The sequence below is a fragment of the Neopelma chrysocephalum genome, unplaced genomic scaffold (assembly GCF_003984885.1).
Source record: "Neopelma chrysocephalum unplaced genomic scaffold, ASM398488v2 Primary Assembly neopelma1_98, whole genome shotgun sequence".
In the NCBI taxonomy this organism is placed as follows: domain Eukaryota; kingdom Metazoa; phylum Chordata; class Aves; order Passeriformes; family Pipridae; genus Neopelma; species Neopelma chrysocephalum.
Window position 1 is genome coordinate 4,536,273 of NW_020897761.1, and position 20,062 is coordinate 4,556,334.

At 51.4% G+C, this 20,062-nt stretch overlaps 1 protein-coding gene across 1 annotated transcript in view; it reads left to right on the forward strand.

The window, feature by feature from the left end:
• NOS1AP (nitric oxide synthase 1 adaptor protein) overlaps nt 1-20,062 on the forward strand; it is a 46,712-nt gene that overhangs the window by 8,354 nt on the left and 18,296 nt on the right. Inside the window, exon 2 of the mRNA XM_027694661.1 lies at nt 9,918-9,989. Within this exon, the coding sequence (XP_027550462.1) occupies nt 9,975-9,989 (15 nt within the window). The 5' untranslated portion in view covers nt 9,918-9,974. The remainder of the gene's footprint in view (nt 1-9,917; nt 9,990-20,062) is intronic.

Genomic DNA, 20,062 nt, shown 5'->3' on the forward strand with positions numbered 1-20,062 from the left:
CGGGGGTTCCGCGCGGGGGTCACTGCCCGGCTCTGCCCCCTGGCTCTCCGGTATGCACTGTTTTCCAGCTCTCTTATCGCATAGCCATGGGTGGTTTTTTTTTTTGCTTTCCCTTCCCCTTGGCGTTTCTTGCTCTCCCCAAAACTCAGATGCAGAGTCGGGCGAGGCTTCCCGCCTATCCTGTAGGCTGGTGAGATGGGTCACGCTGGAGAGGAGTCAACCTCCTGCTTCACCCCAGCATCCCTCCTTGGCCCTGCATCCCTCCGTGGCTCTGCGTGGTGTAGCTTGGGGACGGTGGCCCGAAAGAGCGGGGTCTGTGTGCATCTTCCCAGGAAAGAGCACAGGGCTCAGGCTTTGATCTGCGGCTCAAGCGCTGTGGGTACTGCTGGAGTGCCGGTGTGATGGGAGACGGATGCTTGGGGTCTGCAGGATGCCTTGAGCCAGGTGCTCCTCTAATGCTCACGTGTGAGCAGCCAGAGGAACTGCGTGCCATTTGCGGTGCGGTGCGAGATGCCCACCTGAAATAAAGGCTTGCTATTTGGCTTTACGTATATAAACCATCCTTGCTAGTGGATTTTGCAGGAAGTGCTCTTTTCTTTTTTTATTTTTATTTCTGTTGGGACCTTTCAGTCTCTTACTGCACTTAGACTGTGGCTTCCCACAGGCTGGGAAAAGTCAAGCTAGCTGGCTGCATTGCCCAGCCTGAGCAAGTAATGCTGGCCAGCAGTAAATTGGGAAGGAGCTGGGCAAAAGATTTAAAAAGGGAAGCATAAAATCCTACCCCTTTTGCTTGTCCTGGGGGATATGGTTATCATGCTGGCAAGATACTCAAGTGAGGCTGACTTAGGAAAAAAAAACTGATGTAAAGCAGTTTTGAGTGGCAGGAAAGCAGGCATCTGTCACATACTGTTGTCCCCGGAGCACATGTACTCTCAGGGGAAGAAAATCACAGATTTGGCATCTAATTGTGTGCAGTGCCCTCAGGGCAAGGCTGCGGCTCATCAGAAGATGTCAAAGTGTTATTTTCCCCCTTTTATCCGGGTTGGGAGGGTTCCTCTGCAGAGGCCATCACCTGCCCCATGGCAGGCACTGTGCTGCAGAGCGCAAAACAGCGGAGTTGTTGTTTATGGAGCAAACTTAAACCTGCTTTGCAACTGTTTCCTGGGAAAGACTGTTCAAGCTCAACTTTGTAGCCTTTTGCTCCTGCGTTATTTGAGCCGATCGCTCTTTTACTGCCAGCACACGCTCACCCCTCACCTTGGGGGAAGCTGCAAGGCATCTGCCAAATCCCATGTGCCACTTCCATGCCAGGTTTGGGTGACCTGGCTTGGGGCTGAGGAGTGGGATAGGGCGTCAGCAGCCCCTCGGTCTGCTCATGGCTCATGTCTGCTCCATGCTGGTGGGCTGGCTGTGTTAATGCAGTGCTGCATATTAGTCTTTGTTAGCTCCTCTTTCTCTTATTTGGTATCCGGTGGCACGCGTTAATGCCAAGCACAATCCGTACGAAACCCAGCTTCTGAATTCGTGGGTTTCTCCAGCAGCCCAGATACGGAATGCAGATGGCTTAGGCAATTACTCTATCCTTTTATTAGATTGCTGGAGATTAATTAAATGCTTACACTCCTTTAGTTCCTTTTATCCCCAAGAATCCTAAGTGCTTACACCCGCGCAGCTCTTGTTGCAGCCAGACACCCAGCACAAGTCACACAAGTGTGGAACTCTGATTTAGAGCTGAACTTTGGGGCAAGCTTAAGCAAGAAAAATGCTCATCTGGGGCATCAGGACTTGCATGCCTGTCTCCTAAAATCCTCCTGGCATGGCTGATAGCACGGGCGGCGGGGATCCCGGTGTTACAGCCCTCAGCAGCTGGATCGGTGCTCTTTGCTCCAGCAGCCTGAGATTCCTGACGAGCTTGCTTGGGGCTCACTGCAGGGGGGTAATGTAAGCCTGAGTCGGTATGTGCTGATTTATTGTTTTAATTTTTAATTTTATTTTTACACTCAGACCTGCTGCTGACTTTAACTGGCATGTGTGGTGGATGTAGGGCGTGTTTTGGTCCATCAGTAGCAGCTGGCATCTGTGCTGTTGTCCCCCTTGCCTCTGTCCTTAGGGAGTCTTGGCATCCCAGGATGGATTGGTGGCCATGGGCAGTCAGAATTTGGACCCTTGTCAAGCAGAGAGTGATGGAGTCGATCTGAAGGAAGCAGTGCTGTCACATGTGATGTGATGCTGTCAGGAGAGTTATGCCTCTCGTCCCCACTGGAGCCACTTGCAGTGCTCATATGCTGTGGCACAGGGACACCGAGTCAGAGCAAAGTGTCCTCTAAGGATTATGTTAATCCATTTTCTGGAGATAAATCCAATAGATGGAAAATCCCACCCCATCTTCGTAGCAACAGCAATACATTTCACACTTTTTGATCTGTTTTCATTGGCCATTTGTCTTGGCACCAGACCCCTCTGTATCCCAGAGGTGCCTCAGTCAGGCTGCTGGAAATCGGAGGAGCTGGCTCCGAGGGAAGGCAGGATGTTTGTTTTCTTCTGTGTCTTGCAGTCTGAATTGTTGAGTAGAATCAAAAGCCTGGCCTCTTGGGTTGGCTGAAGCATCCAGATGAAAGAACTGGGAACTGCAGCATGGTGCAGGGGAGCAGACAGAAATTCCCACTTGTGCAGTGGTTTTTTGGTTAAATAAATGGAGATGTAGAGAGGAAAGACACCTCCCATCCTCCTCCACCTCTGTGAGAAGGAGAGGGATATGAGCTTACTCCTTATCTCCCAAAGCCATGGTGCTGCAGGACAAAACCCAAGGGCCACCTTATGCAACACCAGCAATTCTGTGCATTCAGAAATTATGACTCAGGCTACTCCAACGCCTCCAGAGAGATCAGCAGGCAGAGGGAATTAGGTGGGGTGGCAGAGTCTGTCACTGGACTGCCAGACCCCTGTCTGTTGGAGTTTTGGGGCATGCTTGGTGCTTCTGCGTTTCCACAGGAAAGTTGTTACTGTCCCTGTCCTTTGAGCCCCTTTTGGGAGCCTGCTGGGCTGGGCTGGGCTGGGCTCTCCTTCTGCCCCAGAGGTCTTGTCCAGAGCAAGGTCCACCTGCCCAATATCCATTATTTGGAAACAGCTGCTAATCCTTCAGTCCCGTTAATCCCTTTGCAGTGCCTTAACGTACATGGTTCCCAGTGAAGGGGCAGATGGGTGTCAGGACCCTCTCTGTTCCTCCCCCAAATACAGGTGAGGGCAGAAAGGGCTACCCAAACACATCTTGATCCTTGACAGACCAGTGCCTGTGGTCTGGGACTGCCATGGGCCTGGACATCACACGTGCTGAAACCTGATGTTCCTGATACCGGACCTGCTTGCAGATAAGTGCAGGACTGGAGGTTCAGGAAGATTGCTGTTCTTCTGTGCAGCAGGTGGGGTTTTTGGGTTTGGATGGTGGGGTATTTTTTTTCCCTTAAGTGATCTTGGCAACCAGGCATTTTCTCTCATTTTTGTCAGTGCTTTTCTCTGCTTCTGTGCGTGGGAAACTGAAGTTGAACCGAGCATCTGCTGCTCTCTATGTTTGGAGATGGGACATGAAGGAGACTTTAGTCTAAACCAATATGTCCCTTCCTCTGAACCTCTTCAGCCCACCTGCCTGCCACCCTCCCGAGGCTGCGAGCACCAGCAGTGCCTGCTGGTTGCTCCAAAGAGAAATTCATTACTGGGAAAACAATTATAGCCTCAGGTGAACACTAAACAGGGAATGGACATGTATTCCAAGTAATTCCACTCCTGTGTGTATTTTTATGTACATAGGGGCTGCACATAACAGTGTTGGAAATTGGTTGAATTGCAGACAGCTCTGATTGGGGTGCTTAGTTCTCCTCCACTTCTTCAGGCTCCCTTCCCAGCAACTGTTCCTTCCCTGGAGGGCTGGGCAGCAGGAGACAGGTTGTGTGAAGCTGTGCACCAATTTGGCTGGCTGGGAGAGACTTGGCAGCTCGATTTGGGGGCTGTTTGTACTGGCAGCTCTGGTGTGCTCTGTTGGGGCTGCTCAGCCCAGAGCAAAGCTGCAGTGTGCCTGAGCCCGGGATTGCTTGCTTCAGGCTATAAATAACCTTCCCAAGTCTACAAAGGTTCTCCTCTGAAACAGTGGCATATTTCTGCCGTACTTGTTAAGTCAGTTCACAGACTGCTTAGTGAAGCTCTTAGCAAAGAAAACTCAGTCAGGATTTGGCAAAGCCACGTGTGCCCAGACTGTAGGTCCCAGCCGGGCAGCACGTGGGCTCAGCAGATGCCAGAAGGTCCCAAGGAAGCAGGAATGGGGGTGGGATGCTCCCAGCCCTGCTTTCTGCAGTGCTCTGGCCTTGAGCATCCCGTACATGAACGCCTGTTGGGGCTGTGGCTGGGTGTAGGTGCAGGAAACTCAGGCCCTGCGTGGGGGGCGGCTGTGGGTGTTGTGCCTGGGTGTGGTACAGAAATGGGGCGAGTGGACAGCCCTGCTTCATCATTGTGGAAAAACTTTATCCCTCCTCTGCACCTGCTGCCTCCATGCCCTGGTGTCCCCACTGCACAGTCACCTGCAGCAAAGGTGTCTCCCCTTTTCATGCCAGCCCTGTTTTGGCTGGTGAGAGGGCAAGGTGGGTGCAGTGCACATGGCTCTGGTGGGTGCTGGATCTTGTCTTGGCACCCCCAGAACTCTGTGTTTCTGGCACTTGAGCCCTGCACAGCTCATAAGCATGGCAAGCGCTGCTGGGACCAGCAGATAGATAAGCACTGATATCCTTAAGGGTTCAGCCTGACCAGTACTGCCTGGTGTGAGGGTCCCTGTGTTAATGCCTACTGTCCAGGTGAATCCCAGCTCTGGATGAGTCTGACATACTGCCTAAAACTGCCTGGCTGCCAGGGCTGGATGTACCCAGTTGTCCTCAGGGTGCAGAGCCCTGCTAAGGGAGGACTGGGCAGGGCTGGAGGCCCCCAGTTCAGCAGGGCACCCGTCTGCTGGGTTCAGGATGGAAAGGCAGGGCTTTTTTCCATTGAAGTCAGCTGGCATCATGAGTTTTCCATCCCTTTTGGCCTCTGAGGCTGCACCACCACAGTCTGAGTAAACTTCCCCCTTTCCTCCCAGCGAGGCTGGGTGTTCCTGAGGTGCAGGGCAGAGCTGGGGCCGAGCCAGCCCAGACCCTTGGCTCCCTGGGCTGAGGCCATGCGTGGGCAACTGGAGAGCAGGAACAGTGGGACAGCAAAAGTCCTGGGAATCGGATTTCTCCTTGCTTTTCCTAATGGCAGCAGCCCAGGGAGAAACCCTTATCAGCCAATCTGCAGACAGGCTGGGTGTTCCCCGGGCACTGAGGAAATCAAGGTTTAAGATCTTGGGGCAAGGGGTGCAGGACTGGTGCCTCAGCACTTTGTCCCTCACTTTGTGGCACAGGGTCAATGTTCCAGTATCTGGTGCAGCCTCACATCATCCCGGACTCTTCAGAAATCTGGGGACCCTCACGCCCCATGTCTGATGCCTCCCAGGGGGCTGCTGGTAACTCCAGTGACCCCTCCGTAACCCGGGTACAGGATCCCCTGGCTCTGCAGGTGGCTGTGTAACCTGTGGTGTGATGCCCCAGCCTTGGGCTGGTGCCAGCATGTCCCCCCTACCCGTGCTGCCCTGCTGCCTGCCTGCAGCTCCTCTGCAGAAGCAGTGGCTCCCCATCCGTGTCAGGGTCTCTGGTTCAGGGTGGCTTTCGAAGCTGGAAACCTGGCAGCCAACTGATCCAGGCTCCCCTGTAAGCTGGGGATGATTCAGCCCTGACCTTTGCACACTGCATTGGGCTGTCGGAGCAGAGCGTGCCTCCCTCGGGAAGCAGCTCCTCTCTGGGAAGGCTTTGGCTGCCCACCTCTGCCCACCACCGATCTCATCAACACCCCTTCCAAGGTGTCCCCTGTCAGGGATGCGATCGGCCTTCAATTTTCCGAAAATATCTGCCACCTGCTGTCACAGAAAAAGCATCTTCTCAAGAAAATTCATTTCTGACAGAGCAGAAAACGAGCAATATTAAATAGCCTCAAGCAAGAATGAGAAACTGAGTGACTTGTGCAAACAGTGCTTTGGCAAAGTGCTCCCCTTTGTTTTCTGTTTAAAAAACAGATTTTTTTTCCCCTGGCATTTCCCAGAAATGGGCAGATCTTTTGGAAGCCACGGGCAGGGGGTGCAGCTGTGTCCAGAGACCCCTTCCCACCGTGCCTGGGACAGAGAGAAGAGCCTATTTGCATGGCAGGGGGAGAGCAAGTAGAGTCCCTTCAGGTGCTCAGAAGCCCGATGGGTGATGGCTACCTGTGCCGTGGCAGGGAGAGGGGCTGCCTGTTCTGGGGGCCCTGGAATGATGAATGAAAGGCTGGATGCCACACACGGGGATGAGAAGCAGCGGGGCATGTGAGGGACCAAAAGCACCCTACAAAAGAGGTGCTTTGTTCTGGCATTGGCAGTGCAAGGGCTGCCTTTGTGGGGCTGCCAGGGCGCCTGTTACACGAGGGACCCTCTCAGCTGCCCATTCACCAGCGCTCCGAGAGGGTGGCCTTTCTTCTCCTAATTGGGTTGAGGAGGAGGGGGCTGCCTGGGACTGCCCTCCCCACCTTCAGAGCATCCTAATCCCCCTTGGCTCTTGGGTGCAGGTGGGGGGCCCTACCTTTGTCCCCCCATCCTTTGGTGGGGTCATGGGGCCGTGGATTGGTAGGCAATTATTTGGAAAAGCCGCATCCTACATATGTACATATGTTTTCCCCCTGAGTTTGTGGGGCTTTGGGGTGGATGGATTCTTTCATAGGTCTATTTTCTTTGGCAGTCCTTTCACACAGCTTTATTTTCTTTCCTTTTGTCTCAGGCACCTTCCTTTCTCCTTCCTGGGCTCAGCCCTGGCCCCACTGCCTCCCTTTCCCATGGGGTCAGCGTGCTGGCACAGATGCTGGACTGAGTCCTGGGAGCCAGGACAATGGCCCCTGCAGGGACCAGGACCACCGCCGTGTGCCTGGCACCTCTCTTGGGGCACACATATGTTAAAGGAAGGCAAAACTCTGTGCCTGGGAGTCCCCATGCTTGGGGGGTCTCTGGAGCTCCTGCCCTGGGAGTGGGGGAGCTCAGTCTCAGTGTTGGGGTGGGATGAGGGGGATGTATTGCACTGTGGAGGCTCTGACTGCTTTGCTAATTCTCGCCTTTGCCTCACCTGCTTTTTCCCACACCTCTTTCCGTAATTAAAGTTGGTGCTGTGAGTAGGAGGGCTGGAGTAGAGCAGAGCAGGAGCAGCCCTTGTTGTGCTTATCACCTGCAAAACACTACTAAATACAGATGGTTTCCCAGGCCATCCTCCCTCCTTGCCTGGGAAGTCAAAAGACCAACTCGCAAGTCCACATTTTATCTGAAAGACCGATTTCCAAGTCCACGTTTCTGGACGATACTTGCCACATTGTGAGGGGTTACTCTTCTGCAGTGCGTTTCTCACGTGTGATTTCTGCCCTGAAGGCAAAAATAATCTGGGGAGACTTTGTCCATCTGTTGAGTTTTGTGAAATGTGCAAAAAATACCTGCCTCCGGAGTGAAGGGAGAAGGGGGTGTTTTCAGAGCTGTGAGCACAGTAATTGTGTGAAGTGAGCCCACACTGGGGCTGCATGTGCTGAGGTCTCTGGTGGGAGCACCCACAGGATGTGGGATACAGCATGATGCCCTGGAGCCCACGTTTGGGAGCAAAGCTGAATCCTGCAGAGTTTGTGACCTGTGCCCCTTGTTTTGGGTACATGTGAACGTGGGCTGGAGGGGAATAGCTGAGTGAAGGGGCATAGATAGGACATCATTGAGAGATCTCTGCTGCTGGTGCTGTTTCCCAGGAGGCCCATCCAGGGAGGTGTGCTCGTCCTAAGGCGGTGTCTGGCTTCTGCTCCATCACTTGCTTACAGGGTGCCCCAGCCCTGCTGGGCCTGCACATGCTATTTTGGGCATGAGGTTGTGGTCGGCAGCCAGGAGATTGGCATTGCTGGAATTCACGTGGCTGTGGGAGCCAGTGGTGGATGCAGCCCATCTCCTGCCCAGCTGCCACTGCTTGCCCTGTCCTTGGACGTGCCTGTGTTCTGCACCTGCCTGCAGAAGGAAACACGGGGGAAGGAAAGCGATTACCCTGCCAGTGGTAGTGACCTCATGCTGTTGGGAATAGCTGGAGGAAGATAGGCATCCTCTGGCTGCAAAAGTCTGTCCTCCTCCTCATGTAGCCTAAGAATTTCCCTTCCCCAGATGATCCCTGGCAGAAGAGTGGTGTGGGGAGGTGCTGTGCAGTGGGGACATTTGCCTGGCAGGGCAGGATGGGGAGAGGCTTCCTCCTTAGGTGCTGAATGGTGACCGTGTGTTCAGGGCTCCAGCTGCCTCAGCCCTTCTCCTCAGCTCCTGCTTTTTATTGATGGTTTCCAGACTTCATATAAGAAAAGGGAATCGATTGTGTCTGAGATGCCTCTCTCAGTACGACCTGACACTTTGAAGGGGTGGAAGACTCTGTGTTGGGGATGTGACTGAAAACTTACCCAGGCCTTTGCATTTGTAGCCGGGCAGTGAGGGGCTGGGGCCTGGGTTAGTGCCACGTGTGCCGGTACTGCCCATCGTGGGCTGTAATTCCCAGTTATGTAAAGCTGCCCTGCACCGCAGCAGCCTGCACAGCATGTGACGGACATGCCAGCTGTTGGGTGTTTATTTTTATATTCTCTCTCTTCACATCTCCTCTCAGCACTGACTGCCCGGTGCTGGTCACTGTACACCTGCCTGTGTCTGCCCCCAGGCAGGAGCTGTGCATTTGGGGATGGCCTCACTGAGCTGGTAGGCTTGTTGGATTGGTGTGTGGGGGATTAGCAAGGAGGGCTCTGAGGAACACAGGGCTCTCTGGGACAGCATGCACCCAAAGCCCAGATGTGGTCATGCAGCCCCTGCACCTTGTCCTCCATAGAGGTGGCAGCAGCAGCCCAGGGGAGAGGAGCTGGGGCTCCCATAGCAATGCTGGGTGAGAAATAACCCCTCTCAGCAGCCTCTGCCTGTGCGGTGATCCCCAAGCACATGTTCAGACACTTAGGCACCCATCTCAGCACTGCTGCTTGAAACCAATGACTTGGGCTTTCGTGGTGTCAGTGAAGGTTATGGCCATATTCACAGGAACACGTAGCCCTGTCGGTTTTGGTGCCTGTGCTGTGCTCCTGAGCGTTACATCAGCCCTTGTGTCGAGATGAAGCATGGGAGCACAGTTAATAGGCTCAAAATGCTTTTCTTCTAGCTACATGTTTTTAGCACTCAGCATTGACTCTTCATCACTTGTCTGTTTTCTGATCCTTCTTCTGAATCTGCCCTCTTCCATTTTATTTTTAAAAAGGTTTTTGTTTGGCGTTTCTCCGTGCTGGGTTGCAGTGGCGCTGCCTTTGGTCCCCTCTGAATAGCAAAGCAGCTCCTTTATTCTAGAGGCTTGGCCTGGAGGCTCAGCATCGCTGCAAAAACAGCCACGGGTTTGGTAGGGCTGTAATTAAATAATGAGGGGCCTGACACAGGACAGGTTGGCCCAGCTATTTTAGGGATATTCCAACACCCAGGTCTATAACAGATGACTCAGTGCAGCTGAGGGGATGTTGGCTTATACCTACATGCTTTGATCATGGCCTAGATGAATGAGCCCTGCTGGCCTAATGGATGAAGTTATTTTATTGCTAGAGAAAGGGCTGCTGAGTACTTGCAGCGTTATGGTGAGGGAACAGCTTCATGATGGGAGGAGTACAAGGATTCAGGTGCAGCAGGCAAAATGCTGCCCATTCCCCAGAAGTGACCCTGAGTGCCCTTCATGGATGCCGTTGAGGCCATGGTGGGACTATGAGGTTTCCAGTTCTGTAGAAACTCGACTGATCTCCTCTTTCTTTCCCTCCAGTACATCGGGAGCCTGGATGTGCCACGGCCAAACAGCCGGGTGGAGATCGTGACGGCCATGCGGCGGATCAGGGTGAGTGTGGCGAGGATGCTCCTTCCCCTTCTGTGTTGGGGTAGCTGGGGCACCCCCTCCTCCATCTGCACCTGCAGCTTTGCCTTGCATGAGTCCTGTCCTCCAGGTTATTCATAACTCTGTATTTTTCCACTTTCTCCACTGACACCTCCATGTAACCCAGACGCGATGCCTGTGAGCTCCATGTGCCGCAGAGTCACATGTGCAGCGTGGATGGCCCCTGTGGTACCCAGGCAGGCTGTGTGCTGTGGCTGGGGTCAACAGCAGGGCTGTCTCCACTCTCCCAGTGCTGTGTCCGCTGCAGGAACATGTGCTGTGGGGGCAGGGATGGGGTGGAAGGTGGGCGACGGATGTGGTGCTGTTGGCGCCGGCTGGAAACTGTGTAGCATTTCCACCATTCGGAAGATTTCCTCATTTCTCAGTCGCAGTAACAAAGTAACAACAAACTATTTATGGAAGAGGTATGTTAGGGTTTTACTGTTTGTGTGTTTCAGCTGCAGGAAAATTTAGAGGCTGCCTGGATATGGCAGAAGGATAGTGCCTGCCTAATGGCAATGTGCAAATTAAAGTGCAGAGTAACGAGCTCTGGGGCTGGCCAGCAGCAGGCTTGTTTAACAGCGAGTAGGTCAGGGGATGTCATCTGGTAATGAAGTCATCTGGCTTCCCAAAATACTTACAGTCAGGATATAGGACACTCTTGCTGTATAATGCTTGGCCAATAGCCAGGAGAGGAGCTTTTCTTCTGCTCCCCAGCCTCTTGCCTGCAGAATTGGAAGGTGTTCAGGGCAAGCTGGGAGGGGAGAAAACCACACACCCTGTGAGCTCGCTACCCCCATGCTTAAAACAGCAGGAGCTTAACTGCTCTTTAAAACATGAGACAGACCTTTGGGGTAGGGTGGACCTTGGCATGGTACCTGTGGCCACATGGCCACAGGCACAGGTAATTTGGCCTGTCCGTATGCCACAGCAAAGGGTCTGCCCTGTCTTCCAGGGATGGCTCCCTCCTGGGAATAACACTCTTAACTGGAAGGACCTGAGGGCACTCTCAAGGATGTTGGGTAATGGATGAACTGTCTTTCTGGTGGCCTCATGAGATCCCATAAGCACTGAATCTGCTCCTGTCACTGAGCAGCCCTATCGGAGTTCTGCTCCTCTCAGCCCCTCCTGTAGACTCTTGCTATAATCTGAACTTCCTTATCACCAGGAGGAGATGGATATTATATCTAAAGTCAAGGAGTATCACATCCCAAGGACACAGATTGCCAGGCTCTTCTTTTTCAAGCTTTCAGGGTGTAAATAGATTGTGGGCTTTACTCCTCAACAGCTTTCCCACCCACTGCCCTGTCCTCTCCATGGTGTTTAATGTTGTGACGGGTGCACAAGCTGGGAAGTCCTTTATGGCATTAGGTTTGCTCACCATGTTTCCAGATGAGGTTTGGGACAGAACAACTGTTATGCCGTCAAGAGTTCTCATAAACAGCGGTTTCCTCCTCTGCCTTTCAAGATAAGGCTTTTGAAAGAATGCAGCTCCAGCCCCAAAATCACAGAACTCCAATATGGGAGGATTAACACAACTTTGAGGGTTTAAGTAAACCCTAGGAGAAAAAAAAGAAAGAACACCAAAATAGCCTTGTTGACTGATATAAATAAACTTAAGCACAGTTTAGAAAATTCATAGATTAAACTTTGAATGGCAGAGAAGGGACACGAAATAGGGTAAAATAATGTTTTTTCATGGTGAATGATGTGCTTGAAACATGTGCTCAGGCTTCCTTCGTCTAGTGTGTAAGACAGGAGAGATGCAAGTCATTGAAAGGCCATGACTTTGCAGGTCAGATCTGCCAGAGAGATTTTTAATGTCTGTTTATTTGTTGCGGGGTGCTGTTTCTGAGGAGGATGCCAGGATGGTTTGTTTCATGGATGTTTATGTGTAAAGCCCTCCCCTGGTTTCCTGTGCTTTGTGGTGGCCTCACGCCCGGCAGCAGGATGTACCACAGCATTGCAAGGGCACTCCTGGCTGGGTGCTGGGGGCTGATTTCAGTTTGGCTGGAGGTGAAGGAATGCATGTCCTTCTTAAAGAACACAGCTACCCTTCTGCTTTAGGGAATAAAATAATCCCAAAACATTGGCATGGGGAAACCAGAGGAAGAAAAATCTTACTTAAGCGCAGAAAGCAAGCAATGGGAGATCATCGAGTGCAAGCAACAATGGTTCTGTGTATGGGGTGGGAAGCAGCTGCTGACCCTGAGGCTTGTGTGGTTTTTAATGCGGTCCCTGGTTTAGGGGCAAAGTGCTCTGTCTCAGCTTGTTCCAAGTTAGTCACTGCTGGGGAAGGAGGGGGACCTTCTCTGTCCCTGCTGGCGCTGCAACTCCCCTTTCTCAGTGCTGCAGGCACCATAGCTGCTCTCTTGGCTTTGCCTTTATTTATGAAATGGTGAAAAAAATGATCCTGCAAAGAAGTGAGGAAGCTGCTAACAGTGGGGATCCCAGAGGGGAGAGTGCCCTGAAAGCCTCCCATGACTGCCTGCGCTGGGCTGGGAGCAGGGAGGGAGGGGGGCACCAGTAGCAGCACCTCCTGTAGCGCTGCCTCCCTTCTACTCCCCCACACTCTGGGCCTGGTGGATCCTGGCTTCCTGTTTACATGGAGACCTGACCCTTTGGGGGCACAGAGGAGGACACAGCATAGCTGACATTGTTGGGATGCCTGCTCCAGGCGGGCTCTCCCGCCTTCTGCTGCTCTCCCACTCTGCAGAGCAGAGCAGTGGCTGTGGGCAGGACAGTTTCACCTGAGGAAGAGGTACAGATTAAATGCAAATGTGGTCCATTGTATGGATCTAGGTTGAGAGGAACTTTAAACAGGGGGTTGATGTTGCAGGGCAGGGATGCCATCCCCTTCCTCCCCACTGCAGAAGGGCTGGTGATGCTGTGGCCATCATTATGGTGTTGGCTGGAGGGAGAGTTTCTGTCCAGAAGCAGGAGGTTGTGGAGAATTCCCAGGATTCTTGCAGCTCAGGGAGAGGAGGGAAGGGGAGGTGCTCAGCTGGCTTTCTCTGCCTTCCTGCTTTTCCTTCCTGCATCAACTGGGCTTTCTGAGGATACAGCCCTGCACCTTGGTGCAAATCCCTGGCCCTGAAAGGACTCAGTGGAATGGGATGTTAGCCATGCCAAGGATGCACTTGGACAGCAATTTTGTGAGCATTTGCTGCAGCTTTCCTCCAAAGCCTACGTCTTTCCTGCAGAGCACTGATGGCCACGTCAGTACCAATAAATACAACAGGCCAGGGCTTGTTTTCCAGGCAAGCTGCTCGGCTTCTGTTAGTACAACTGGCCCCCTTCTCCTCCTCATCTCAAAACAGGGTGACCCAGTCCATGTTGCTGCTGGGGTAGGTTGGCTTTCAGAACGCTCCTTGGCTCCTCTGGATCCAAGGTGTGAGGAACCGATCTGTGAGTCCAGACCTGCGGGCACCTGAATGTCAGAAAGTCCCAAAGAGTAATTAAGGTGTCGCTACAGCTGCAGACAGCCTGTCCTGTTGATGTGAGCCCAGCACATCTTCCTTGCCCAGGCTCTCTGGGAAGCAGCAGCCAAGAGGACACAGTGATCTTCTGTTCTGGGCCAGTCCTGAGCAAAGCTGGAGAAATTCAGGAGTGAGCTCCTGGGTCCATCAGATACCAGAGAGGGTGTTATGGTACTGGAGAGCAAGAGCCCAAGTGATGTATCTTCCCAACCATAAGGGTTATGAGCTGTTGAAGATTTCAGTTGAAAATGCCTGCAAGATGTCTTTTTGCTTCCCTTGTCTTCCTGATGAACACGTGGGGCCCTAAATGACAATGATAACTATATATTTTTTGTGTTGTCATGATGTAAATGCATGCAAATACTTTCCTCTCTGTGCCCCTGGCATGTCTCCAGTGCAGCCAGTACTGCCTGGCTGGGGCTTGGTGCTGTGGTTCTAGAGAATTTGGAATCAGCCTTTTTTCCCTTCCAATTTGCTACTTGGATTGCTGAGTGCAGCTTTAATCCCGGTTTCCTTTGGAGAAATCTTATATAGGCACTCCTTAAAAGCTGCTTCTGTGGAAGTCTTCTGCAAGCCTGTTTCTGGGAAGTGTCCAGCTGAGTTTTGCAGGCTCAGAACAGGGAGGCATTCCAAGCACTTGAAAATCTAGCTTCTCTACACCTCCTACTCTGTCAGGTACATCTGATTTTGTGGGACTTCTGCTGCTTTGCATAGCTGAGCTCAATTTTAGCAAATTGGCAAAATTACTGAATTTCAACAAGCTTGTTTAAAGCAAGATTTTTCATCCTCTGCAGGCCACAGGTGCAGTTGGACTGGTGTGAAAATTGATGCATGTAGCTGGTTATTTGTGTAGAGCACCTGGTGTAATTTTGAGCTTGTTTAATTAGAATATATCTGAGATAGCCCATGTTCCTGCCATGGTGAGTTTTCAGAAGCATCAGGTCACTTACAGTGATGCCTACTTTTTTTTCATCTTTCTTTCACCATGCAAGGAGCAGCACGGCTCTCCCTGCTGTAAAGCGGAGCAGGATTTGGGAGCAAGCTGGCCCTGTGTGCCTGGGGCAGCCCACCCCCATCTGTCTGTGAGGACCAGCACTGTGGGCAGTGGGCTGGCCAGGCTTTGGCCACCTAAAAAGCACAGCCTGCTTGCCAAGTCGCGGTGCTCAGCACAAGGAGAATGATTAACAAGCTAATGGCTTGATGTGATTATCCGAGATGAACGAGATTATGTTGTGTGAGATCTGGGAGGAACCAAAACGATGTCTGTAAATAATTTCAATTGCTCTTTCAGTCCTCTGACAGTCACAGTAAATGGGTGAAGGCTTCTGGGCAAGCTCGTTGTATTTCTGCTGGCATCACCAGTGCCACTTAATATCATAATAAAATAATGGCTGGTCCCGTATTGCTGCCAACGTGCCGCCTACTTGATGGCATGAAATAGGTCAGGATCTCATCCTGTGGTTACTATTTAATCAATAAACTGGTTGAATACCCAGATTGATTGGAACAGCCTTTTGTCCAAGACTGTCCACGAGGAAAGGTTGTTTTCCAGGAGAGTTGGCCAAAGCATGGTGGCCCTGGCTTTATTGCCTGCCTTAATATCATGGCCAGGATGGGGCAAGTGCTGTTCAGCGGAAATGTGGAGGTTACTGGCAGCATTAAGTAGGGTGAGTTGTAATGCACACTTAGTAAAATTAAAAGTTTAGGGAGGTAAATGACTCTGTATGGCAAAGGGGAGGCATCTGTACTGGTAAAGAGGTGTGAAGTGTGAGCCATTAATTCTGGAAAGGAAGATCTGAGTCCCAAGGAAGGTGGTTATGGATGGTGCTTCGGGCACTCCTTGCCAGAGAGGCTTTGGGAAGGCACTGAGGGCAGACATGAGCAACCAGCGCCTGTGCTGGCTGTCTGCTGGGCGTGCTGGGTCATGCAGTGGCAGAAATGACTGGGCTCAGCAGATATGAGACCTGGTGGGTGCTGAGGAGACAAGGTACAGGCATGCTTCTCTTCCCCTGGTAGCTGGCTTCATAAATCAGTCCTGATAAGTGCGTTGCCTTTTGGCTTCCAGCTATGTCCTACCTAAGAGTTCTCTGCTGAGCTTGGGACAACAGCATGTCCCTTGTGGCCAGGCTCCAAAATGTGGTGAGGTGGAGAGCTTGGTGGCAGGGACATGGAGCTGGACAGAGAGCTTGTTCGAGGATGAAGGAAACCATAACTCAGATGGGGCAGCATGGTTTGGGAAAGCTCCTGAGCCAGGAGGTACATGCCAGTGTGTGATCTTCCCCATGCCTCCAAGTCTCTCTGAGGAGCTCAGCACTTCTGCTCTGGGCAAGTGTCCCACGGGCAGGTGATGCCCGGGGCTCTGGCAGGAACACATCGACTGACGCTGGACATGCCAGCACAAGCAGCAATGTTCCTGATGGGTGATGCTGGCCTGGAGCCAGTCCAGTGCCTTTGAGAGGACTGGGAGCCAAGTAGACACCGAGCCCGGGGCAGGACTGGCGCTTCCGGCAAAAAGCTGGGAGGCAGCAGTGCCTCCAGTCCCCTACATCCCCGTCACGCATCCTTGCCCTCTGTGTGCTTGGGTTGGCCTTTCCTTGGTTGGACTCTCTTCCTTCTCGGAGAGCCTGTGGTGTCTCCCTGTGATTCATCTCGCTCCCTGGCTGGGGGCTTTCCCCACCACGCTCACAGTGAGTCACGTTTCCAGCTTGCCAATGCCATCATCTGAGCCATCAGCAAATATCTGCTAGGAGCTCAAGGGAGAGGACAGGGAATAACATCTGCCAGGCTCCCTGAACATGGGGGAGAGGGCAGACCTTCAGCACCACTCCTTTCCAGCCAGGGCATGCTCTGCTGGCTCCCACCCCTTCTCTAAGTTCATGGTCAGCATGTAAAGTAATATCACAAATGTCCATCCCCTGTGTGCCTTTGTGCTTCCTCCTCTTCCTCCTGCTTCCCACTTGTTCTTCCTCAGAAATGGTTCTTTGAGCAGGTTTTAAAAACTGCACTTTTGGGTTGCACAGTCTGTGGGACACAGCACGCTGGACAGGTCACCCTGGCTTTCTGTGGCTCCTTCCCGTAAGGCTCCCACATTGTACACATGGTTTTGGTGGGGCAGCAGGCTCAGTTCGGTGCCAGGGCTCAGCTGCACTTGAGGCAGGGGAATATGGCACTGCAAACCTTGCTTTCTGCAGGAGCGTAGCTGGAGTGTGGACACACATAATGTCTGTGGGACATAATGCTGTGGAAGCTGCCAGAGGTGCCCACGGGGCTCTCCTCTGCGTGCCTGCTCTGGCTTTTCCTCCTGTCTAGAAAGGAGTGATTTGTTGCACACTGTGACTCATGGGCATGGATGGATTTAGCCTGGCTGTCAAGGCAGGGATGTCTGCAGCTTGTTCTGGGAGATCCGGGGTCATGTTAGTGCTGGTAATTGCTGTTTGTAAGGGTTTGAAGAGTTCTTACAGAAACCATTGTCCTCCTTCTGCAAGGTGACAGAGCTGCTTTTGATAATCTGACCCTCAAACTTGCATAAATCTCTGCAGAAAATTTTGTTATTGAGGGAAAGGGCTGTGTTCAGTGTCACCAGCTGTAACACACCCAGCTCAGCACACACCAGCCCCACCACTGTCACCAAGAGGTGCTGCTAGAAGCTTGCTAATGAAGATAACCATCTGCAGTTACCTTTGTATTTTAGAGTAAATTTCTAAGAATAGCACAGGTTCTGTGCTCCTGGCTACCTGAGAGGTTGTTGAGAGGAAAAAATGGGTTTGAGAGAGGCATGCTGAGGTTTGGTTGATTTCAAGGTCTGCAGCTCATCCGGACATCTCCCAGCACTATCTGGTCAGCAGAGTGGAGAACTGGACCTGCCCCCTGTTCCAATCCTCCTGAGTTTGTATCTCTCCACACCCATGGTATTGCTTTTATTTGGAGGCTTTTTCCTTCTTGTTTACTGCAACATGGAGTTTTCCAGTGTTTTTTAATAAATCAGTGCTTTCATCAATTTTCTGCCATCATGGCAGTGTTTTACTTTTGGGATGGAGTGGGTCCAAATGCTCCCTGGTGCTGAGTACTGATGCTGCATGGGCCTGAGCAGGAGAATACAGGCAGCCTTATCCGGGGCAGCCACATTTTCCAGCCAGGCATGAGTGTGTCCAGAGAGGATACCTCACTCTTGCTCTGTGGTTAAAGGAAGAAATAGCTTAGGGAAAGGAGAGCAAAGAGTTAAAGAACTTCACCTGCAGGGGGCAGGGGTCAAGCAATATTTAATATCTGTTTTATGGATGAGAAACTAGTACATGGGGAGACTGACTTGTTAGATTCCTTCTGAGGGAGACATTCCTGCACAGGGAACCAGGCTGAATTAAAGTCAATCCAAACTGAAGTCAACTTTAAATGCTACTCTTGTGTATGATCCTTTCTGTTCCTGTGCTTCTCTGCTGGTCCTCAAAGGCCAAGTACCCCTTGAAGTGTCCTCTGTTGCATCACCTCAGAAGAGATGCAAAGCCTGGGGCTGCAGCCTTCCAAAAAAAAAAAAAAAAAGCCACATGCCCCAGTTTCTCCACTGCTAAAATTAATTCTTGGTGGTTTTGGCTTGGTGCAGCAGAAGATGCTGTACACCAAATAGCCGGGGGGAAGCGCAGTGTCAGAGCCTGCCGTGCAGCCTGTGGCAAGGTGAGAAGGGTTTTGTCGGCAGCTCCGAGGCTGTGAGAGCTGTAGGGATGTTACGGGATGTTCCTGCCGTGTGCGGGAGCAGAGGGGAAAGATCACGTCTGTTTAAAAGGAGAGGCTGCAAAAACTGTTGTGTAAGCTGATCTGTGAAATGGATCTCGTTTAATTAGGGAGTCATGGTGCCGAAAAACCTCGGAATGATTAACTGCTCAGAGACTTTTGGATCTATAAGCAGCAAGGTATTTGTTTATTCAACATTGGGAGCAAGCCAGCTCGCGCTGGACAAACTTGCTCGAAGGCACCAATACAAAACCAGGGTAATTTATACAGTCTACATACATATTCATATGATCACAACATCTAATCATGCATATTAATAATAGGCAGAGTCTGGGCGGTGCTTAGAGCGGTGCTTTCCAAATTCTCTTGGCGCTGAGTTTTGGTGGTCGTTCCGTCCTTCAGACTCAAATTGGGGGTCTGTTTCTCTTCTTTCTCGCTTTGACCTCCTTACCTTTCTATTGTTAATGTCCTAACTACTGAAGCTTGCAGAAACCCTTGGCTCTAAACCATTTTCTCCTATTCAAATGTCTACCTTGTCTTAATTTACGACCTCTAGGTTGATTATATAGCATTTCTAGCATTCTTCTTATGATTAGGTTCAGGTCCAGTAAGCAGAACAGAGCAAGTTATCAATGTTTTTGCAAGGGTTCCTTAGCAGCACAGGCAGAGCAGGGGTTAGGGGGGATTTTCTCAACAGAGCAAGATACCTCAGTTAACTCTTTTAGGCCTTGCTCTCGTTTCAGTCAGAGGAAGGGATGTGTCTGTTGTAGGGCACTGGAAGGAGCACTGCTGAGGACAAGAGAAAGGAGCCAAGCACTGTCCCCATCCCAGCAGAGAAGGGCTTTAGTGTGCAAAGCATGATGAAAGCCCTGGAGGTTCCCTGCCTCCTCCCTTCTGCACCTCCTCACCCCACAGGGAGGCTGCACAAGACTGCTGCTTCTCCACATGCCACTGTGGCCATGGATGTGGTCCCTGAATGCCCTGGTATCCCTGTAGATGATGGCTGGTGGGGGAAGTGATGTGCTTCAACTGGGATTTTTGAATGGCACTCTGAAGTGTACCCAGGGCGAAGACTGTAGACAAAGAGTGTAGCCAAATTTGGATGAATTTTCAGAGAAATTTGGATGAGTTTTCCTTCTCAGGCCAGGTTTCTCTGATGGAGAATGAGGATCCCAGTGATTCTTAATCTGTTGCTTGGTTTTCAGCAGTGTTAGTTTAACATGATGGGGAAAAAATCCCCAACCAAACCAGTTCCCCATGCCATGTGCTTGCCTATAGAAACTGCCGATCTGTTTCAGCAGAAACTGCAAAAGTCGACCTGAAGTGTGTATTTATCACTGGAAACTTCAGCAAAGATGGTTGAATTTCAGCTTAACTCTCTTAAAAGAAAACAGCCCTACATTGTTGTTCTTGGATTGCAGTAGTGATATGCATCAGAGAGAGCCTTCTCTTTCTTTTCCTCTCCAAGGCCTCCAAGTTTTTTTTAGCATTTTACTTCAATGACAATTTCTTACTTCCTCTTAACATGATGGATGGGACTGGTCTGGACTCCTTCAAACACTCCCTGATCCTTGGGAACTTTAGGGATATGTGCATTTCTCCAGTACTGGAAGCACAAGGAGCATATCTCTCCTGACCTCTACATACTTGTTAAGAAATCCACAATATCTAAAAGAAGAGAAATCTAGAGTAATTGTCCAAAGCTGTTGGTGAGTGTGACTTGGAGTGCAGGTCCCCTGGAGCTTTCTGTGAAAAAAGACTTGTCTTTCTGTGGTTTGAATGGATTAAACTTCAACTCCCAGCTAGTTGATTTTGTGCATTTGCCTAAAGTCA